The following is a 20,754-nucleotide window of genomic DNA, read 5'->3' on the forward strand; positions in this document are numbered from 1 at the left end:
ATGGGCACTCTTAATGGTGGGATGAACAATCTCAACACTGACTGCGAACGCTCTATCCTGAAACTACATGTATTTATAGAAACAGCAATGGTGGTCAAAAGCTCACTACAAAGATAAGAAATTTACAATGGAAACTGTTAACCTACATTCAAGGTCTTGATCTGAGCTAGAGAGAGCGAGCGCTTAGCGCTGCAGCTTGTCTGTTCTAATCGGTGCGTTGTGACGTCAGTGGCGGTTCATCAGTGGTGGCGGCGAAATCAAAGTTGCTCCATCAGTCTTGAAATTGCAATGGATATACCCTATGGCTTGGTATACGATTCGGCAGGAGGTAATATTATCCTTCGTGGCATTCGTTAAAATTGCCGAAAGTAATTGTTGCTGTAAACATCTGCAGGGTGACAATTATTGAACTATGAGAAATCAAATCGTCATAACTTCTCAACGGTTTGCGTTTGGACGTTCAAACTGCACGGTTGGCCGCGGCGCATGATGGCAACTGAATCAGTGGTTCTGAAAAGGGCACGAGTCCACTAGAAGCAATCTTCGGGAAATCGATGAAAACTGTTTTTTTTTTAATTTTGATTTATATGTTTTAAAAAAAATTTTCATTAATGTATATATTTAACATCTCTCATGTACCTAAATTGCAAGTGATTATCTTTTTTTTTGTTTTCGCAAAAAAAGTTTAAACTAAGTGGCCTTATGCCCTTTTCAAAAAAAAGGAAATTTGAATAATAGCACTTTCTAAGAAAATGTGTTTTTATTTAATGTTGAATTTTCATATGTTAACATTGTATCAAAAAATCGTTACTTATTTGGATTATCAATAAAAAATAAACAAAATATGTGCATTTTAAGGTTACATTTTATATTCAGTCATCATTGAGTTCTTCGTCTTGTGTCGGCCATTCACATATTTCTTCATTAAAGGGGAGATGCTCCTGTGGAATGTACTTCACCAACTTTTTAATATCTTCAAATTTCTTATGGTTGATTGGCCAATTGTTATGGTAAACCTCCTATGTTGGTAGGGAAATGTTTCTTGCCTTAGTCAGAGTAAAGTGGTGTACTTTTAACCCATCAATATGTTCGTAAGCTTTTAACACATCAGGATTATATTTTTCATACTGCAACATGAAATACTTTGATATATTAAAAGCAATTTTGTCCTTATTTGACACCCTATTTCGCAAAGAGCCAGTCGACTTGGTTGTCTTTTTGTAAAATTTTGCCCGCCAACCTTTATAATCAATACTGAACGATTTTTCAAGCAGTACACTAGTAAATTTATATGCTGAACTTTATTCAGCTACTTTTATTGCGTACTCTATAGGCGAGTACACACGATCACTCCACTTTATATATCTTTTAATTACCCCAAAGTCACGGTCAGAGGGGAGGAAAGAATGCCCCCGTGTAGGATAATACTGTAAAATTTTGTCGAATCTTCCTGTTGCAACCAGACTCATGATAAAGCATGTGACTGTGTGGTTTCAGTTTTGACGACCACAGGAATATGAAAATTAGTGAAGCTCCTCGGTGCTGTCAGATACGTTATTACATATGTAATGATTAAGAAGTGTGCACACATCATTGGATCCTTTTCTGCGCAAGCCTTCATGATAGAAATGATGTACTGAGGTTTCCTTTTTCATATCATGGATGCAAAACAAGTACACCCTTAGTTGTCTCATGTAAAATACCTCTTGCACTGGAATGTGGGGCAAGAGCGAATTCTGCATGTAATCAAAACAAATACATGCGATGTCATCTCGTTCAACACAATTTGCTGTTACTTCCTTCCTTTTCTTGTAGAACTTTCGTGATCTACCCTTATGTATCAACAGCTCTGCGGCTGCAACAGGCTTAGCGTTATCATCTAGAAAATTACTTTTAAGTTTTTAACTGAGCTCCTCACAAGTAGCGCACACATTTTTTGTGGCCTTCTAACTGCGTAGCTGAAGGTCTCCTTGTTTCAAATAAAATGAGTAAGTAACTTTAATGTCAGGATACTTTTTGCAAAAGAGTGCATGCATGATCTTTACTGTTAGCTCGACATTCAAATACTTGATATTTCGATTTGCAAAATGTGTTTCCTTTACTGGGAAAGAGGAGATATGTTCATTTATTTTTTCACAAACTGCTCCTGCTACATATTTTTTGCTAGAGTTTTCTGATTTTTCTCGATTTTCTTTTGGAGATTCCCCTGCAGCCAGCAAGTCAACAAGTCTTCTCACTCTCTTTTCGGATTCTCCATGCAAACTGATGAACGCTTTTTTGAAAATGAAATGTCTGTTACCTACAAGAGAAATGCTGTACAAAACATTGTGGAGTCTGGTTTTTGGAGTATCCTTCCGTGGTCTACGGGGATGAACATCAGATAAAGTCAGTGGGCCTTGTAGGAAAATATCTTGCTCCGTTTTTGGTTTCAAATTCATGGAAATTTTTCAACATTGTTATCTTGTCTAGGTCACTGAATACTGTAAAACACTTCATACTGCATCTGAAATCAAACAAAGCTACTAGTTTTGGCTTTAGTGTTTTGTAATGGGTATTTAGGCAAACTCTGTTATCTGAAAAAATCCGTGGAAATATAAATTTAATACTGTAGATTTTCAGTTTATTTGAGCTTAAATACAGGTGAGACTGTATTTATACTATGTGGTTGAAGATTAATAATTGCAATAAAATTCATTGATTGATCCCAGTAAACAGAATTAGCCTACATTAAAATTTTGTATATTTATTTTATAAGTTTTACTTACTGAAGGTGAAGTGAATGTTTGCCCCTTGCAAATGTGACTTTTATTGTTCTGCTGACCAATATGTTGAAAGCTTTTTTTGTATTAGAATATAATTTTAATAAGATGTAACCTACATAAAAGTTAGTTTAGAAACATATCTGCAATCGGGTCCTGTAGATCTGGTTCCAATGACTTTCCGAGAATAGCTGACTTGTTCATTTCCCTTTACTTTATATCTTTTAGTCTTATTCTGTTTATATTCTTTTGGGTTTCGTTGGCCATTTTTGCATTCTCGAGGTGATTCATTAGTATCAGCGTCCGTGTTTGCACGCAAATCAACTATAAAACTACACTCATCCAACTGCTTGAAGTGATTACTAAAATGGTCACCATATAGCAGCAGCGTAGTTGTTTTGAAAGGTGCATGGGTCCAGGACTATTGCCCTTTTCAAAACATTCAACAAACTCATTGCCTTCCCCTGCCTATGTTATACATTGGACTGATGCCGTTTTCATACAAAACGATGTATCTGTTGCCCTTTTCAAACCATTCAACATACTCATTGCCTTCCCCTGCCTATGTTATGCATTGGACTGATGCCGTTTTCATACAAAACGATGTATCTATCTCTATAGATACCGAATCCAAGCATAACTCAATATGGTAAAAAAATGTGACTCGTGCCCTTTTCAATATAACTGATTCAATTTGTATGTGCATTGTTGTTTGGTTTAGCGATGAAGTCCACTTTCATTTGAATGGGTTTGTCAACAACTAAAACTGGCACATTTTGGGGACTGACAATCCGCATTTCGCGATCGAGAAGTCTCTTCACCCTCAATGGGTGACGGTGTGGTGTGCAATGTCCAGTCACGGAATAATCGGTGCGGTGGCACACTGACTACCGGACGGTACGTTAAGGTTTTAGAACACGATTTCATACCCATTATCCAAAGTGGCCTTGGTTTCAACAATATGTGGTTCATGCACGACGGAGCTCGACCCTGTCGAGACAGGAGAGTGTCTGATGCCCTGGAGGAGCGCTTTAGGGACCGCATTCTGGCTCTGGGGTACCCAGAGGCCACTGGCATGGGCCTCGATTGGCCCCCATATTCTCAGGATCTGAACACATGCGACTCCTTTTTGTAGGGCTATATTAAAGACAAGGTGTACAGAAATAACCCCAAAGCCCATCGCTGAGCTGAAAACAGCCATTCAGGAGGTCATCGACAGCACCGATGTCCGACGCTTCAGCGGGTCAAGCAAAATTTGGCTATTCGTCATCGTCAATGATGGCAGGCACATCGAATATGTTATAACCTAAAACCGAGTACCTGTAGTGACGTTTACATGTTGAATAAAGTGTGTGCACGCCGTAGTTTGAAACTAATTTACGTTTTTTTTCATGTTGTTCAATAATTGTCACTCTGCATTTGCGCTGCCCATACACACTCGCTGCTGTTATTAATACCAAATACATAGTTTTATGACAATATAAAATTCACATTAACTCGGCTATCACGAAACTACAGTCCGTTCGTTTTCAGCCTGCTTACCAGTTTCACAAATTTACAATTTGGCGAGCAAGTTTGTAATACATTAAACAATTTAAACGTTTCCACAATGACGGCTAATATTTTACGCACGCGGCGGTTCCTTAAATTGCAAATAAAATAAGAATCTTAAAGTACATTAGATTTGCAACTCTGTTACATGCAAACAATTTGGCTCTATTAACGACAATCACTGTCCACTAACGTGTGTATTCACATTGCTGTTTATAACCCTCCACTGAACTGGCAGTATTCAAAGAACCTAACCTTTTGTTTCATAATGTTCACGTTAATACCTAGACCAAACTGTGTCCAAAATGTAACAACTCGACCACAAGTTCCAGTGTGTTTCTGTCCAATGCATTATAGTAGCACGTTGCTTGAATACCAGCGCGTATATACACCACTGCAGTCTTACTGACACCCTGTCGGACCGCAGCTGTCGATATCGCTCTCGCATCAAATTTCATCTAACAATTCCACATATGGCATTTAGTTTTACATGGCATACTTAAGGAAAGCATTACAAAGAAGATCAAAAAGAAGTTGATAATATTTCATACTCAATTAGTAAGAGATTATTGTAGAAATATAGATATGGTAAAGCACAATTATACGTCATACTGTAGAACAAAATAAAATAGATTATACACCATCAAAGTCTAGGAACAAGAAAGAAAGAAGGAGAAAATTACCATTCGCGGTCAGCAATATCTTCACATCACCCATGGCTACTGTGAAAAATAAAGAGCATATCTCTCTGACAGCACAGTTTCCCTGAAAAACGGATTCCAACCTGAGACTATTTTTGACTAACTGTTCTTGTATCATTTTAACTATATAGAGGTCTAGGATACTTACTTGCTCTTACTCTCCTGGCTTCGTCAAGTAGTCTGCTCCAAAGCGTTCTGTCCTTTGCATCTTCTTCTCTTGCTCCTTGTATCTGAATATCCGTGGCCACCTTGTTTCTCAGTCTTGATCTTGGTTTCCCTAAATGTCTTTCTTCTTCGGATTTCTTTCGAAATTTTTCTCAACCTTTATCACTCCTCTTTTCTATAAACATGGGCGCATATCTCACTCCTTGTCTTGGCTCCCGCAACATGTGGTTCATGATGGTGAATGAAATACTGTGGTGTAACCAAACATTCCCTTTGTATTTACAGCGCAACTGCATGTGTTTATGACAGTGTATGAAACAGTGTAGTGTATCTCAACACTTCCTTTGTACGAGGGGTGTTCAGGAAGTAATGCAACACCTTTTCCTCGGCCAGTTTCGGTTGAAAAAATGCGTAATTTTTGTGGGATATCGTGGAATATTCCAGCTTCAGCTTTTATACACTCCTGGAAATTGAAATAAGAACACCGTGAATTCATTGTCCCAGGAAGGGGAAACTTTATTGACACATTCCTGGGGTCAGATACATCACATGATCACACTACAGAACCACAGGCACATAGACACAGGCAACAGAGCATGCACAATGTCGGCACTAGTACAGTGTATATCCACCTTTCGCAGCAATGCAGGCTGCTATTCTCCCATGGAGACGATCGTAGAGATGCTGGATGTAGTCCTGTGGAACGGCTTGCCATGCCATTTCCACCTGGCGCCTCAGTTGTACCAGCGTTCGTGCTGGACGTGCAGACCGCGTGAGACGACGCTTCATCCAGTCCCAAACATGCTCAATGGGGGACAGATCCGGAGATCTTGCTGGTCAGGGTAGTTGACTTACACCTTCTAGAGCACGTTGGGTGGCACGGGATACATGCGGACGTGCATTGTCCTGTTGGAACAGCAAGTTCCCTTGCCGGTCTAGGAATGGTAGAACGATGGGTTCGATGACGGTTTGGATGTACCGTGCACTATTCAGTGTCCCCTCGACGAGCACCAGTGGTGTACGGCCAGTGTAGGAGATCGCTCCCCACACCATGATGCCGGGTGTTGGCCCTGTGTGCCTCAGTCGTATGCAGTCCTGATTGTGGCGTTCACCTGCACGGCGCCAAACACGCATACGACCATCATTGGCACCAAGGTCGAAGTGACTCTCATCGCTGAAGACGACACGTCTCCATTCGTCCCTCCATTCACGCCTGTCGCGACACCACTGGAGGCGGGCTGCACGATGTTGGGGCGTGAGCGGAAGACGGCCTAACGGTGTGCGGGACCGTAGCCCAGCTTTATGGAGACGGTTGCGAATGGTCCTCGCCGATACCCCAGGAGCAACAGTGTCCCTAATTTGCTGGGAAGTGGCAGTGCGGTCCCCTAGGCACTGCGTAGGATCCTACGGTCTTGGCGTGCATCCGTGCGTCGCTGCGGTCCGGTCCCAGGTCGACGGGCACGTGCACCTTCCGCCGACCACTGGCGACAACATCGATGTACTGTGTGGAGACCTCACGCCCCACGTGTTGAGCAATTCGGCGGTACGTCCACCCGGCTTCCCGCATGCCCACTATACGCCCTCGCTCAAAGTCCGTCAACTGCACATACGGTTCACGTCCACGCTGTCGCGGCATGCTACCAGTGTTAAAGACTGCGATGGAGCTCCGTATGCCACGGCAAACTGGCTGACACTGACGGCGGCGGTGCACAAATGCTGCGCAGCTAGCGCCATTCGACGGCCAACACCGCGGTTCCTGGTGTGTCCGCTGTGCCGTGCGTGTGATCATTGCTTGTACAGCCCTCTCGCAGTGTCCGGAGCAAGTATGGTGGGTCTGACACACCGGTGTCAATGTGTTCTATTTTCCATTTCCAGGAGTGTAGTTTCATGTAGCTCCGATAGGTGACAGAGCTTTACGTAGCCTCCGAAATGGCGTCTGTAACGGAGGTATATTCGAAAAAGAGAGCTGTTATTGAGTTTCTTTTGGGGAAAACCAGAGCATCGCAGATATTTCTAGGCACTTGCAGAATATCTACATAGATGGTTAAAATGGCTCTGAGCACTATGGGACTTAACATCTCAGGTCATCAGTCCCCTAGAACTTAGAACTACTTAAACTTAACTAACCTAAGGACATTACACACATCCATGCCCGAGGCTGGATTCGAACATGCGACCGTGGCGGTCGCGCGGTTCCAGACTGAAGCTCCTAGAAGCGCTCGGCCACACTGGTCGGACTATCTACAGAGACCTGGTATTGAATAAAAGTACTGTCAGTCGTTGGGCGTGGCGTCTGTCATCATCGCAACAAGGTCACACAAACCTCTCTGGTCTCCCGCGTGTTTCCGGCCGCACAAAGCTGACACAAGCAAAGTTGGAACGTGTGGACACTCTCATTCGAAGTGATCGATGGATCACACTCAAACACCTCGTTGCACAACTCGACGTCACTGTTGGGAGTAGTGCTGACACACTCGTCCATCAGTTGGGGTACTCAAAACTGTCTGTCCGACGGGTTCTTCGCCACCTAACAGAAGGCGATAAAGAGCAACGAAGGACCATCTGTTTGCACCAATGAGGGTGCACTCCGCGACAAGCAGTACGTCGACGAAGGGGAGGTTATTGACGCACAAGATGTTGGCTTCAACGTCGACCACACGAGCATACTGGCGCTCCCAGTAAGGTGGCATAAGGCCGTTGCATTGAACAGAGATTAAGTTGAAAAATAGGGTTGTGTAGCCGAAATAGTGGGGAAGAATACGGTGTATTGGAATCCTGAATAAAACCAACCTGCTTTTGTATGTGTTGCATTACTTACTGAACGCCCTTCGCATTTACAACTATTTTATTTCAGACTGAGCGCAAGACTCCCGAAATTAACAGCAACTTGTATGTTTTCTTCCAGGATCTCTGTACGGTATAATGAACACAATCGGTAGCTGCACTGGCTTCGTCTTCCCAGCCGTGGTTGGGTACATCTTAGAACAAAGTGTGAGTATTAATAAAACGCCTAAGTCTGCTTACAGCGTTAGTACCAACACGAGGACCATTAATCACACAAACAAACCCGACAGCACCACAGGAAAATATATTTATTTAGGGAATCGTTACTACTTCAAATATACGTCCACGGTTCTCACGAGGAAAGTGTGAGAAAAGTGCGTTTCTTTGATTCATCAAACATTTAATGCGATTTATTTGTATTGTGAACTCAAGAATGCCCTGCAGAAACCTGTTCGTGGAACTGGGGAAACTAACTATTGCTGCCCAGTGCAGTTATTCCTTCATGGCATTTGTCATTAATCACTCGTTTTCAAACCAATCTGGATTTTCATGGAATCTGTGCTACAAATAAGAACAATGTTCATCAAGATGTAAAGTCACATGCTTTGGCTGAGGAAGGTCTCCACTATTTTGGGTCGGCAAGTTGCAATAGCTTTCCGACAGCCGTAATAAGTTTGTGTATTAAAATTTCAGTTGAAGAGGAGCCTAATCAGTTCATTGGTGACCAATTCCTTCTAGTACGTTGTCGAATTTCGTAGTGTAACCGCCTGACGTATATATTATTAATAATATCAAATAACGTGGGTGATACGGAAAATCTGACTTCCGCTTACCTTCAGTCCAATAGGGTGATCACTATAAATAAATGTTCTAAACTGATTTTCTGTTTGGTGATGCTTGATCACAGTAGCCTAAGGATCATTATAAGTAACTCTGTGAGTTTTTCATTTACATACTTTGTGACTGGGTTGTTACTGCTTCTTAAATAAACACATTTTTAAAATTTTTTTTACTTATTTCACATCCATGAAGGACATTTCACTAGGTATCTGTGGAAGAGAGAGTAGCAACTCATTTATTTATTTAGTTTGTGAATACATTTATGTATATTTGTTTTCTGACACGTTCTACATCTTTGAGGATCTCCTTGCTATGGATCTTCTTCTTCATTTTGAAAGGTTTCCAGTCACCGATCTGGTCTGTCTGGAACACAGGCCCTTCTATCGCCTTCTGTCTTCCCACCAGTTCTCTGTCTTCACCTTGATCCAGCCTTCTCGTCTCTTTCACACGCAGTCCTTCACTGCTCCCAGCCACCTATCTCTTGGTCTGGCTCTTAGACTTCTTCCTTTCCCTTTGATTTCGTGTAGTTTTCTGGTTGTCCTCTTCTCCTCCATTCGCTAAACATGTCCATGCAGATCATCTCGCACAAGGACACCACCACCGAACCAACAATGAGACTGTTCTTAAAATCCTGAGAGAAAGCTATAGTCTCAGCCAGAAACTCACAATAGAGGAGAACTGCCACATACAAAAAGCAGTTATACAAGGGTAGAAAGTCTTGAATGAAAATACACACTGTTTGGAACACTCAGTGAACTATACAAAGCAACCTCCCCACACGAAATATAATAATCAAATATAAATATTCTCAAACCTGTTTCCTCAGTCCCCTCCCCTTCTTTCCAGCTCGTTATCTCTCTCTCCCTCTCTCTCTCTCTCTCTCTCTTTCTCCCTCTCTCTCTCTCTCTCTGATTTCACACACACAAAAACACACATACACACAGACGCACAATCACGTAGATTCTTACCCCCCCCCCCCCCCCACTTGCAGACACACCACATTAGTGCTCACGAAACCTTCGAAATTATCGCCGCATTAAACATAGGGCAAACGATGAACAAGTGAGCAAAGACTACTGAATAGTACCTCTCAATAAGTATGAAAACAGAAGTGTCTGCCAAATCATGTTTTGTGAAAAATACGTGTGTAGTAAATTTGTAAGCGAATTTTTTGTGTAACAGTGTGGAGACGGTGTACTCAGTAGCAGTAGAAAGAGATATCCACCAAAGATATGCAACAGGACAGAAAATGTAAGTACAGTAACGTACATAACCACTGCCCACGAAATTGTCCTCCAGAAATGCACAGAGAATTTTGTGTGTGATTACTTTTGGGATGGCATGTTTCCTAAAACGACAAATATGGGCACAAAGACCCAGTCATCTGTACACCTCACTAGAGAACACTGGGACTCCGAGGCCCACCTCCTTCTGAGGGGTCATTTGACTCTGTAATGCATAACACGGCCAATAGACGGTGAAAGATTGTTGCCTGCATTGAAAGCGAAGATCTCAAGCCGTGCAATAAGACCAGCCCCCCCCCCCCCCCCGTATCAAAATAGATTTAACGTGCCGAATGTTAATACATGTGTTCCCTTAATTCTTTTGAACGGTATGTTTAACATATTTCACAACACATATTTGTATCTCTAGCTAATGTCGCCTGCAGTTTCCTTTTCTCACAGCTGCGTGCTTATGACATCATATCTTCTGAACTGTGTGCCACGCAATGATATACTGGGTATATCACCTAAAACTTGCACCGCAAATATAGCAGAAATGCAAAGTGCTATTGATGAGCGGTTTTCACATGATGGACTTGTAGTTAGGGGTTCGTATTGTTAGCCAGTAAACAGATTGTAATAATACTTATAAAGTGTATTTTTTGTGCAAACATGCACTTTTTTTAACTGTAACAATGCCTATTGACATTAAAAAACTAAAAGTAGGATGAACTAGAATTTCAGTGGTGTTTGTTCGAGAATTCTAGTGCAAGTCGTTTGCGAGGTATTGTATTATGCAAAGTTTTTAGACCGATACTTGTTTGTCTCATTCAACCTTCGTAGTTGCTAGGTACGCTGTTGTCACCTTTGCTTACAATGTGCTTGTGCGTTCCTGAGAGCACTGCGAATTGATAGTCAGTTAGTATGTGGCAGTCCAAGCAGTATGTCGTGAGTGGACGATGGGAGTTACAATTGCACATAAAGCCGGCATGCTGATGGTGTATGAAGAGTGTGAGAAGAATGCAGTTCGTTCTTGTACGGTGTACGCGGCAAGATATCCCTATAGACGTCAAACATCTCGGCAGTTACTTATCAACCTCTTCAGCCAGTTACGTGAAAGTGGTAGTGCAACACCTAGACAACGCAACAGAAGGAAACAAATGACGAGAGAAGAGGGGAAAATTAATGTCCTCGCTGCTAGTGATCCACACGTTAGCTCCGCGCAGTTGCACGAGGAGGTGGCAAGAGTCAGCCAGGTGTCCTACGCGTTGTCCATCGACACAGATTCCATCCGCACCACATCTTTCTCCACTAAGAGTTGCATGGAAACGGTTATGAGAATCGTGTTAAGTTCTGCACGTGGGCATTTAGATAAGATATTGCACATCTATCACATATCTTGTTTAGTGATGAAGCCATATTTACAAACCATTACAAGGTAAACCGCCGAAACATGCACTATTGGTCTGTTTAGAATACCCGTTGGCTTCGTCAGATGGAAAGTCAGCGTCCGTGGAGTGTAAATGTGTGGTTTGGGATAGTCAACCATGAGCTCATAGGCCCGCTTTTCATAGACGGAACACGGAAAGCACAAAAGTATCGCAGACTCCTAACAGACCATCTTTCACGGGTGCTAGAAGACGTTTTGCTGCAGAGTAGAAGGAACCTGTGGTACCTACATGGCACCGAGCGAGGTGGCGCAGTGGTTAGCACACTGGACTCGCATTCGGGAGGACGACGGTTCAATCCCGTCTCCGGCCATCCTGATTTAGGTTTTCCGTGATTTCCCTAAATCGTTTCAGGCAAATGGCGGGATGGTTCCTTCTACATCTACATCTACATCTATACTCCGCGAGCCACCTTACGGTGTGTGGCGGAGGGTACTTATTGTACCACTATCTGATCCCCCCTTCCCTGTTCCATTCACGAATTGTGCGTGGGAAGAACGACTGCTTGTAAGTCTCCGTATTTGCTCTAATTTCTCGGATCTTTTCGTTGTGATCATTACGCGAGATATATGTGGGCGGTAGTAATATGTTGCCCATCTCTTCCCGGAATGCGCTCTCTCGTAATTTCGATAATAAACCTCTCCGTATTGCGTAACGCCTTTCTCGAAGTGTCCGCCACTGGAGCTTGTTCAGCATCTCCGTAACGCTCTCGCGCTGACTAAATGTCCCCATGACGAATCGCGCTGCTTTTCGGTGGATCATGTCTATCTCTTCTATTAATCCAACCTGGTAAGGGTCCCATACTGATGAGCAATACTCAAGAATCGGACGAACAAGCGTTTTGTAAGCTACTTCTTTCGTCGATGAGTCACATTTTCTTAGAATTCTTCCTATGAATCTCAACCTGGCGCCTGCTTTTCCCACTATTTGTTTTATGTGATCATTCCACTTCAGATCGCTCCGGATAGTAACTCCTAAGTATTTTACGGTCGTTACCGCTTCCAATGGTTTACCACCTATGGCATAATCGTACTGGAATGGATTTCTGCCCCTATGTATGCGCATTATATTACATTTATCTACGTTTAGGGAAAGCTGCCAGCTGTCGCACCATGCATTAATCCTCTGCAGGTCCTCCTGGAGTACGTACGAGTCTTCTGATGTTGCTACTTTCTTGTAGACAACCGTGTCATCTGCAAATAGCCTCACGGAGCTACCGATGTTGTCAACTAAGTCATTTATGTATATTGTAAACAATAAAGGTCCTATCACGCTTCCCTGCGGTACTCCCGAAATTACCTCTACATCTGCAGATTTTGAACCGTTAAGAATGACATGTTGTGTTCTTTCTTCTAGGAAATCCTGAATCCAATCACAAACCTGGTCCGATATTCCGTAAGCTCGTATTTTTTTCACTAAACGTAAGTGCGGAACCGTATCAAATGCCTTCCTGAAGTCCAGGAATACGGCATCAATCTGCTCGCCAGTGTCTACGGCACTGTGAATTTCTTGGGCAAATAGGGCGAGCTGAGTTTCACATGATCTCTGTTTGCGGAATCCATGTTGGTTATGATGAAGGAGATTTGTATTATCTAAGAACGTCATAATACGAGAACACAAAACATGTTCCATTATTCTACAACAGATTGACGTAAGCGAAATAGGCCTATAATTATTCGCATCTGATTTATGACCCTTCTTGAAAATGGGAACGACCTGCGCTTTCTTCCAGTCGCTAGGTACTTTACGTTCTTCCAGCGATCTACGATAAATTGCTGATAGACAGGGGGCAAGTTCTTTAGCATAATCACTGTAGAATCTTAAGGGTATCTCGTCTGGTCCGGATGATTTTCCGCTACTAAGTGATAGCAGTTGTTTTTCAATTCCGATTTCGTTTATTTCAATATTTTCCATTTTGGCGTCCGTGCGACGGCTGAAGTCAGGGACCGTGTTACGATTTTCCGCAGTGAAACAGTTTCGGAACACTGAATTCAGTATTTCTGCCTTTCTTCGGTCGTCCTCTGTTTCGGTGCCATCGTGGTCAACGAGTGACTGAATAGGGGATTTAGATCCGCTTACCGATTTTACATATGACCAAAACTTTTTAGGGTTCTTGTTTAGATTGTTTGCCAATGTTTTATGTTCGAATTCGTTGAATGCTTCTCTCATTGCTCTCTTTACGCTCTTTTTCGCTTCGTTCAGCTTTTCCTTATCAGCTATGATTCGACTACTCTTAAACCTATGATGAAGCTTTCTTTGTTTCCGTAGTACCTTTCGTACATGATTGTTATACCACGGTGGACCTTTCCCCTCGCTTTGGACCTTAGTCGGTACGAACTTATCTAAGGCGTACTGGACGATGTTTCTGAATTTTTTCCATTTTTGTTCCACATCCTCTTCCTCAGAAATGAACGTTTGATGGTGGTCACTCAGATATTCTGCGATTTGTGCCCTATCACTCTTGTTAAGCAAATATATTTTCCTTCCTTTCTTGGCATTTCTTATTACACTTGTAGTCATTGATGCAACCACTGACTTATGATCACTGATACCCTCTTCTACATTCACGGAGTCGAAAAGTTCCGGTCTATTTGTTGCTATGAGGTCTAAAACGTTAGCTTCACGAGTTGGTTCTGTAACTATCTGCTCGAAGTAATTCTCGGACAAGGCAGTCAGGATAATGTCACAAGAGTCTCTGTCCCTGGCTCCAGTTCTGATTGTGTGACTATCCCATTATATACCTGGTAGATTGAAGTCTCCCCCTATTACAATAGTATGATCACGAAACTTCTTCACGACGTTCTGCAGGTTCTCTCTGAGGCGCTCAACTACTACGGTTGCTGATGCAGGTGGTCTATAGAAGCATCCGACTATCATATCTGACCCACCTTTGATACTTAACTTAACCCAGATTATTTCACATTCGCATTCGCTAATAACTTCACTGGATATTATTGAATTCTTTACTGCTATAAATACTCCTCCACCATTGGCGTTTATCCTATCCTTGCGGTATATATTCCATTCTGTGTCTAGGATTTCGTTACTGTTCACTTCCGGTTTTAACCAACCTTCCGTTCCTAATACTATATGCGCACTATTTCCTTCAATAAGAGATACTAATTCAGGAACCTTGCCCTGGATACTCCTGCAGTTTACCAATATTACGTTAACTTTTCCTGTTTTTGGTCTCTGAGGACGGACGTTCTTTATCAACGATGATAATGTCCTCTCTGGTAAGCCGTCAGGTATTTTATCGTTTCGCCCAAGGGGGGGGGGGTCCCTCTAACCTAAAAAACCCCCGTGTGCACGCCACACGTACTCTGCTACCCAAGTAGCTGCTTCCGGTGTGTAGTGCACGCCTGACCTGTCTAGGGGGGCCCTACAGTTCTCCACCCAATAACGGAGGTCGATGAATTTGCAACCATTATAGTCGCAGAGTCGTCTGAGCCTCTGGTTTAGACCCTCCACACGGCTTCAAACCAGAGGACCGCGATCGACTCTGGGCACTATGCTGCAGATATTAAGCTCAGCTTGCACTCCGCGTGCGATGCTGGTTGTCTTCACCAAATCAGCCAGCCGCCGGAAGGAACCAAGGATGGCCTCAGAACCCAAGCGGCAGGCGTCATTCGTTCCGACATGTGCTACTATCTGCAGCCGGTCACACCCAGTGCGTTCAATAGCTGCCGGAAGGGCCTCCTCCACATTACGGACGAGACCCCCCGGCAAGCACACCGAGTGCACACTGGCATTCTTCCCCGACCTACCCGCTATTTTCCTGAGGGGCTCCATAACCCGCCTAACGTTGGAGCTCCCTATAACTAATAGGCCCGCCCTCTGTGACTGTCGGGACCTTGCCGGAGAATCGGCCACTGGCCCAACAGGCGAGGCATCCTGTGGTGGCTCGGAAACGACGTCATCACCACTAGGAAGCACCCCGTACCTGTTGGAAAGGGGTAAGGCAGCTGCCACGCGGCCAGATCCCACCTTCGCCTTTCGGCCAGGCACGCGCGAGCCCACCACTGTCCGCCATTCACCCTGGAGTGATGGCTGACCGGTAAGATGCTCACTGCCGGAAGACGCAGCGACATCAGGGGTTCCATGTGATTCCAAGGCCACCGAAGTAGGCATAGGTCTCACCACAGTTGCCCCAACGCCACTACGAGCCGACGCCTGCGCCTCGAGCTCGATGAGCCTAACAGACAAAGCCTCCACCTGCCCCCGAAGAGTGGCCAATTCTCCTTGCGTCCGCTCACAACAACCACAGTCCCTACACATGACTATGTTTACCCTACTCTATACGGTGACAAATTCCCAAGATAATCTTCTGATGAGCTACTCTGATAATCAAGAAACACTCACTGAAATACGAGACGCGAAAACTACGCTAGGTTTTCCCAGAAAAACTATTTAAAAGCTAAGCGCAGCAAATAAGTACAAAAACGCTTTATACAAACAGTACTCGCTGCTGCTGGTGCTCTCGCTCTGGCTGTCACAAGACAACTGCTGATTCAAGTGACTAGTGGCTAACGGCCGCGAAACAAACAAAAGACGGTTTTAGGGCGCTTTCTGTTCTAAACGATCAAGAAAACACTAAGAAATCTAACACGAAAACTACGTAAAGTTTTATCAAGAACTGTTAGTTACTATGCAGAGCAGATAAACACAAATAGAATCCCTTCCTTAGTGGAAGGTCGTAAACAAAATGCAAAATAAACGCTTTATACAAACAGTACTCGCTGCTGCTGGTGCTCTCGCTCTGGCTGTCACAAGACAACTGCTGATTCAAGTGACTAGTGGCTAACGGCCGCGAAACAAACAAAAGACGGTTTTAGGGCGCTTTCTGTTCTAAACGATCAAGAAAACACTAAGAAATCTAACACGAAAACTACGTAAAGTTTTATCAAGAACTGTTAGTTACTATGCAGAGCAGATAAACACAAATAGAATCCCTTCCTTAGTGGAAGGTCGTAAACAAAATGCAAAATAAACGCTTTATACAAACAGTACTCGCTGCTGCTGGTGCTCTCGCTCTGGCTGTCACAAGACAAGGCACGGCCGATTTCCTTCCCAATCCTTCCCGAACCCGAGCTTGCGCTTCGTCTCTAATGACCTCGTTGTCGACGGGACGTTAAACACTAACCACCACCACCACCACCTACATGGCAGCCGTGCATCCCATAGTGAACGAAGTACTGCAGCATGTCTTCATGAATTGTTCCAAGTTCGTTGGACTGGACACAGGGGACCCGTATCTTGGTCGGCCCGTTCCCCGGTTCTGACGTCTGTAGACTTTTTTCTGTGGGGAAAACTGAAGGACGCTGTCTTCAAGAACGTACCGACTAGACTCGCTGATATGCAACGACGTATTACTGCAGTCTGCTTATACATCTCCGCTGAAAGGCTAGCACGTGTACAGCAGTCGTTCCATACCAGACTGGTAGCGTGTATTGCCGCTGACAATGGACATTTTGAACACAACCTACGATGACCAGTTTTCTCGTTGTTAGTCAGAATTCACATAACTAGTGTATGCACTTGCGTCGTTCTTCATTGTGTGCTACCGAAGGTACTGTACGAGTGTCGGTGGGTGAACTTCTCAGAACACGATATCCCGTAAACGACTCGCACTAGTATCACATCAATGACATTTTAAATTATCCCACTATTAGTTTTTTAATGTCAAGAGGCATTGTTCCGTTTAAAAAAGTGTATGTTTGCACAAAACGTACACTTTCTAACTGTTATTACAATTGTTGATTGGCTGACAATACGAGCCCCGGACTACCAATCCATTCTGTGAAAACCGGACATCGATAACGCTTTCCGTTTCCGCAGCATTTACGGTGCAAGTTTTAGGTGATTCACCCCGTATTTCTGCAGGTACGTTGAGTGGTACAGGTTAACAATGTCTGCAAAGTGTGTTGGGAATAGTATTATTGGTAAAGAAGTAACTGCATGAACAGAGAAAGTATAGTAAGCGTTAAACTTTTTTCCTTTCATCTTTTTGTGGGAGTGTGATCGAGAAAAAGTTCGTAAATTTTGAAATTACGAGGGTAATCCCAAAAGTAAGGTCTTCTATTTTTTTTATAAGTACAGAACTCTGTTTGTGTGGCAGTTGGTCACACTGTTATGAAGAGTGTTTCCCGCGCTGTGGGTAAACATTGGGCACGCCGCGCTGGAAGCCGTTGAGAAGGGAGCTCCCGTTGGATGTTAACGCCAAGTGCGCATTGCGCGAAGTTATTTGGTTTTTGAACGCAAAGGGCACTGCGCCGATTGAAATCCATCGCCAATTGACGGAAGTGTATGGTGAGTCGTTAATGGGTGTCAAAAATGTTCGTAAGTGGTGTAGAGAGTTTGCAGCTGGTCGGACCGAAATTCACGACCAACAGAGGAGCGGTAGACCGTCAATTTCTGCAGAGACAGTGTTGAAGGTTGAGCTAAGCATGCGTGAAGATCGGCGGATGAACCTGGATGATCTCTGCACGTCGGTTCCTGAGGTTTCCCGAACACAGCTAACACAATTTATCGGAAACATTGAACTACCGGAAGGTGTGCGCAAGATGGGTGCCACGCATGCTGACTGAGGGCCACGTGCGGCAACGAGTTGATGCTTCCCGCGCATTTCTTCACCGCCTTGCAGCCGAACAGGACAACTTTCTGGACTCAATTGTCACGGGTGACGAAACCTGGGCATACCACTTTATACCTGTGACCAATCAACAATCACGCCAGTGCCGGCATCCTTCTTCGCCAAAGCCGCGAAAATTCAAACAAACACAGTCTGCCGGTAAAGTCATGACAACCGTTTTTTGGGATCGGAAAGGGGTATTATCGGCGACTTTATGCCCACTGGGACCACAATTAACGCTGACAGGTACTGTGACACTATGAAAAAACTCAAACGGGCAATTCAGAACCGGAGAAGAGGAATGTTGAGCAAGGACGTACAGATTCTGCATGACAACCGTCGCCCACACATCCCTCGGCAAACCGTTGCTCTCCTGCAACAGTTTCAGTGGAACATAATCACCCACCCACCCTATAGTCCTGACTTGGCGCCCAGTGACTATCACCTGTTCCCTAGGTTAAAAGAACATTTGGCCGGAAAGCGATTCAGCTCCGACGACGAGGTGAAAGAAGAGATTCATAACTTTCTGAACGGCATGGCGGCGAGCTGGTGTTACGTGGGCATACAAAAACTGCCACAGCATCTACAAAAATACATCGACAGAAGTGGTGATTGTGTCGAAAAGTAGCTAAATGTTCATGTTGTAAACTGATGTAAAGCATTGTAAAAACAAACAGGTCTACATACTTATAAAAAAATAGGAGACCTTACTTTTGGGATTACCCTCGTATATGTAAAGTTTGTTGCAAGTCACTAAGTGGTCACAGACTGTAAGTGTTCAAAGATCAGTCTACTCTGGTACAGCAGTACGCTTAGGCTAGCTCTTCCACGTTTCGGGTTCTATCTTAATCTTTTGGTTACAGAACGTTTGGTTCACTGCGGCCCGTCCAACTGCTATCAATGTACTGTCGACCACAGCAGTTGTGACTCTCAGTACATGTACCACCTCACAGACAGTAGCAAAGGCTTCGCACCGAGTACTCCGATCTGGCCACAGTCGATTGCTCTTACGTCGTGCGTCTGGCCACGCTATTGACTGTCAAGCCAGTGGCCAGGACACTACGAGATGCCCCATTCGCTTTCGCGATAGGAACGCTCTGTCTCTAATGGGTTTTTACACGCTCAGATATTTGCACCTACTTGTCCGTACAGATAGTGTTTGCACAGACAAATCATTGTACGTGAATAAATCGCGAACTGAAAACGTTGTCTGTGCTACTTTCTGTGTTCGGCCTGCGCCAAATCTGGTGGCATTGAATTATTGCAGACAGGATGTGGTGACCAGAGGAAGTAATTTAGTGGTACGTACATGGAACGACATCTATCCGGAATGACGTGGCTTGACAATGAAGGTGATATCACAGCAGAAGATTTCAGATCAGCGTATCTTCTGTCAGTTGCAATGTACCTCAGTGTTACTGTAAGTCTTTCACAATCACTTATCGATATGCTCACTACAGTATTATTTGTCCTTATATACAGCGTACATTATTCTAACAACACGAAGAATGTCTCTTCGCTCATTCTTAGGTAGTTAAAACTTTTTTTTTTTACATTTTAGCTCCTTTTAAAGATTAGCATGCGAAAGCGTTACACATTTTAGAAGCCATGGTTTTGTCCATCTTGTGCATACTGATCCTTTTCTTTCTACAACTTTGAAATGTAATCGCACTATACAGAACAATTGTCTCATAAGCAAATTTACTTAGTTTGGCCAAGGCCAGGAAATACTCTCCACTCTCGAACTCCCGGTTCAGGACTGTGCGGAAGCTGCACGGTAGTCGGAATGTGTAAACACAAACTGAGTACTACAGACCAGGGTGCCTATTCTGTATCTTTCCGCCACTGTACCGATCGTTTCGGTACTCAAGCGCACAGAACGGTCTAGTACTCGAATTAGAGGCCCTGCGTTGTTCAGTACGCATTTCGGGAGCGATACCGTTCGGGTCCAGGGAACCGAAGCGCTGTTGTCGGTTCGCGTTGAGCAAGCCAATCAAATGCAAGTGGCCGCATATCCGCGCATGCGCACTGCAGCGCGCACAGCGCCACGAAAGCAAAGCGGCTAACAGACGACACAGGCGCGCTATCCCTCCAAGTACCTAAAATTGCGTTTACGTTGCCACAACGCATGACGCCGAATTCCATCGAGCTGAAGTGCCCGCCTTCATCGCTCTTGCCTCCTCCTTAACAGTATCAGGCGCAGTCTATCCATTTCCATGATTCTCACCTGAAATGCATAGAAATTTTTACAGTTTCCCTGACGGCATGTTTCCATGCATGCATAAAAACGGTAGTGTATTTTACTGAATTCTGCAGATTGTCGTAAATGCCTCTTTATGTTATCTTATTTTCATTCACACTGATATCGTGTTTTGGATTTTACGTTTCGGAAAATGAATTAGGAATAGTGCGTAGTACCGCATTGTACTGTTGTTGTTGTTGTGGTCTTCAGTCCTGAGACTGGTTTGATGCAGCTCTCCATGCTACTATATCCTGTGCAAGCTTCTTCATCTCCCAGTACCTACTGCAACCTACATCCTTCTGAATCTGCTTAGTGTATTCATCTCTTGGTCTCCCTCTACGATTTTTACCCTCCACGCTGCCCTCCAATGCTAAATTTGTGATCCCTTGATGCCTCAAAACATGTCCTAC

General features: G+C 43.9%; 1 protein-coding gene across 1 annotated transcript in view; it reads left to right on the forward strand.

The window, feature by feature from the left end:
- LOC126417076 (putative inorganic phosphate cotransporter) overlaps nt 1-20,754 on the forward strand; it is a 188,726-nt gene that overhangs the window by 138,551 nt on the left and 29,421 nt on the right. Inside the window, exon 9 of the mRNA XM_050084971.1 lies at nt 8,082-8,167. Coding sequence (XP_049940928.1) covers nt 8,082-8,167 — 86 coding nt within the window. The remainder of the gene's footprint in view (nt 1-8,081; nt 8,168-20,754) is intronic.

The sequence above is a fragment of the Schistocerca serialis genome, chromosome 8 (assembly GCF_023864345.2).
Source record: "Schistocerca serialis cubense isolate TAMUIC-IGC-003099 chromosome 8, iqSchSeri2.2, whole genome shotgun sequence".
NCBI classification, from domain to species: Eukaryota; Metazoa; Arthropoda; class Insecta; order Orthoptera; family Acrididae; genus Schistocerca; species Schistocerca serialis.